Source organism: Ipomoea nil, unplaced genomic scaffold, assembly GCF_001879475.1.
Source record: "Ipomoea nil cultivar Tokyo-kokei standard unplaced genomic scaffold, Asagao_1.1 scaffold1043, whole genome shotgun sequence".
NCBI lineage: Eukaryota > Viridiplantae > Streptophyta > Magnoliopsida > Solanales > Convolvulaceae > Ipomoea > Ipomoea nil.
Genome location: NW_017617471.1, coordinates 8,037,871 through 8,040,678, shown reverse-complemented (window position 1 = coordinate 8,040,678; position 2,808 = coordinate 8,037,871). Strand labels below are relative to the sequence as shown.

The window sequence follows — 2,808 nt, the reverse complement described above, 5'->3', positions numbered from 1 at the left end:
GACTATCCATTTAAAATGTAACTAGGATGCCATCACAATACATGGTAATTGGTCAAAAAGAATACTAGTTAGCAACAAAAGAAGAATTTTTACCCAACTAAAATTAGGTCAAATTATTATTAATTAATTTATAATCAACAATATATTGGAGTAGTTATTTTGACTTGTTATATAACCCAACTTTGAATATGCTCTCTTTTATTTTATTTTTTATTTTCATTTGAAGCCAAATTACCTACCTAATAGGAGTCTCGTCTTCACCGTACCAAACGCGTCATGCAACTCCCCTATAAATACGTTAGACAACTGCAAATTAAACTTCTCAAACCCTAAAACGCTCTGTTTTCTGTGTCTGATGGAGCGCCAGCCCATCATCGTCTCCGGCTTGAACCCCGCCGCCATTCTCCGGTCAACCGTCGGAGCGCCGGCGGAGGACCGGAAAAGGTTCGTGCCCCTCTCAAAAGATGCTCTCAATGATTTCATTAAGTCCATTGTTTTGAAGAAGCAAGAGGCCAAAGACCCCTTTTACGTGATGGACTTGGGCGAGGTTGTGAGTCTCATGGATAAATGGACAACCGCTTTCCCTAACGTCCGTCCTTTCTACGCCGTTAAGTGTAACCCCGAGCCGTCGTTTTTAACGGTTCTAGCCGCCATGGACTGCAACTTCGACTGCGCTAGCCGATCTGAAATCGACTACGTTTTATCCCTCGGCGTGTCGCCTGATCGGATAGTGTTCGCTAACCCGTGCAAGCCGGAAGCCGATGTTGTCTACGCGGCTAATGTCGGCGTGAATATCACGACGTTCGATTCGGAGTACGAGGTCGAGAAGATTAAGAGGCTTCACCCCACGTGCGATTTGCTCCTCCGGATCAAGCCGGTCCGCGACGGCAATGCTCGGTGTCCGATGGGTCCCAAATACGGCGCGCTGCCGGAGGAGGTGGAGCCGTTGCTGCTCGCGGCTCGGGCGGCGCGGCTTAATGTCACCGGCGTTTCGTTCCACATTGGCAGCGGAGACGCGGACGCCGGCGCGTACAGGGGAGCCATAGCCGCGGCTAGAGCCGTTTTCGATACGGCTACTCGGCTCGGCTTGCCCAAACTGCAAGTGCTCGACATCGGCGGCGGCTTCACCTCTGGACAGCAATTTAACGACGCCGTCGAGGCCGTCAACCAATCGGTCCAGGAGTTCTTCGGCGACGAACCGGGTCTGACAATCATCGCTGAACCGGGGCGGTTCTTCGCGGAAACCCCTTTCACGTTGGCCGCCACTATAATCGGGAAGCGCGTGAGGGGCGAGCTCCGAGAATACTGGATCAACGATGGGCTATACGGTTCAATGAACTGTATTCTATACGATCACGCAACTGTGACAGCCACGCCCCTAGCGTGCGCGTCGAATCTGGCCCCGGGTATTATTTGCCGAGAGTCGAAAACGTTCGCGTCAACGGTGTTTGGGCCCACATGCGACGCGCTTGACACGGTGTTGAGAGATTACCAACTACCGGAACTACAAGTCAACGACTGGCTGGTGTTTCCAAACATGGGTGCGTACACGAAAGCTGCCGGTTCAAACTTTAATGGTTTCAATACCTCAACGATTCTCACTCACATGGCCTATGCCTATCCAAATTAGACTATACTTATTATTATAAATTCCTGTTTTTCTTTTATGTGCTTTTTTATTGTAACAATACTATAAGGAAAACAGGGCGAAATAAGCTGTAATTAAGCATTTTTCTGCTTGCTCCAAGGCTTATCTATCTAGTAAAACTTTATACTATTTTCGAGTATTTCGTTCATTTTTATTTTTTTCCCTCAATCTTCAATTCTCTACACTTGTGTGAAAATTAAGAGTTGGGCGATTTATATTATGGATTTTTTTTTAATTGTTCGTCTGTTCTTGATAATCCTTGAAGTTAATCACTAGTTTAATGTAAGTCAAATAAACGTGAAACTTGAAATTTAAAATAAGTATAATAAGTATAATTAATTAAGGAACAATAATTAGTGTTAGTTTTACGATATTTTGTATGTAGCTTGTATATGTACAATTTGTGTTCTCTAAAGAGATGCAGATGATGTGTTGATTCTCATCTCACTAAGCCTTTTTGCGATATATAGGAATTTAGGAAATACAAAGATATTTAGGTAGTAGAGATGATTTGGGAAATAAATATTTAGGAAGGTAGTTTGTATATGTTAACTTTCCATAATCTTGCAATTGCCATATAATTCATTCTTCCACCGCTACGACTGACTGGTCGCATCTCGAGACCGGGTGCCGAGTCTGAGCACCTGTCTGACTACCGTCTTGCACTGCTTGCCAATGGTGCTGACTAGGTACCTATGCGGATACCCATCATTCCTCCATTTTCTTGTGTCTAGCGAAACATGAGACAGTAAAGTATCCATCATTTTCCCTTGCTCGGCGCATTGAATATCATGCTCACAATTAGGTGTGCAAAGCATTTGGGGATTATTTCCTTCAAGATGAGTATATAACATATGATTATAGGGGTACGCCCTTAGTTTTGATTAAATATGAGGTCTTTGGTTAGAAGATATGTTCAAAAATTCATATCTTTTTTCCTTGTGATCAACTGCGTACTTATTCATCTGCTACCATTATTGTTATATGTAGCTCAGCTCAGAGCTTACCATGCATGTAACTTAGGTGACAATGCGGAGCTTGTCATGTAATACAAATGACAGCTCGGAGCTTGTCATGTAATATAGGTGACAACGCAAAGCTTGTCATGGAATATAGTTGCCACGCAAAGGTTGCCATATTATGTGGATTGTGGAGTGTAG

At 44.0% G+C, this 2,808-nt stretch overlaps 1 protein-coding gene across 1 annotated transcript; it reads left to right on the top strand.

Annotated features, from left to right (window-relative positions):
• Positions 1-312: 312 nt before the first annotated feature.
• LOC109182371 (ornithine decarboxylase-like) lies at positions 313-1,807 on the top strand. Its single transcript, XM_019332534.1, has one exon. The coding sequence runs from the start codon at positions 356-358 to the stop codon at positions 1,628-1,630; it is 1,275 nt and encodes a 424-aa protein (XP_019188079.1). The 5' UTR covers positions 313-355; the 3' UTR covers positions 1,631-1,807.
• The last annotated feature ends 1,001 nt before the right edge of the window (positions 1,808-2,808 follow it).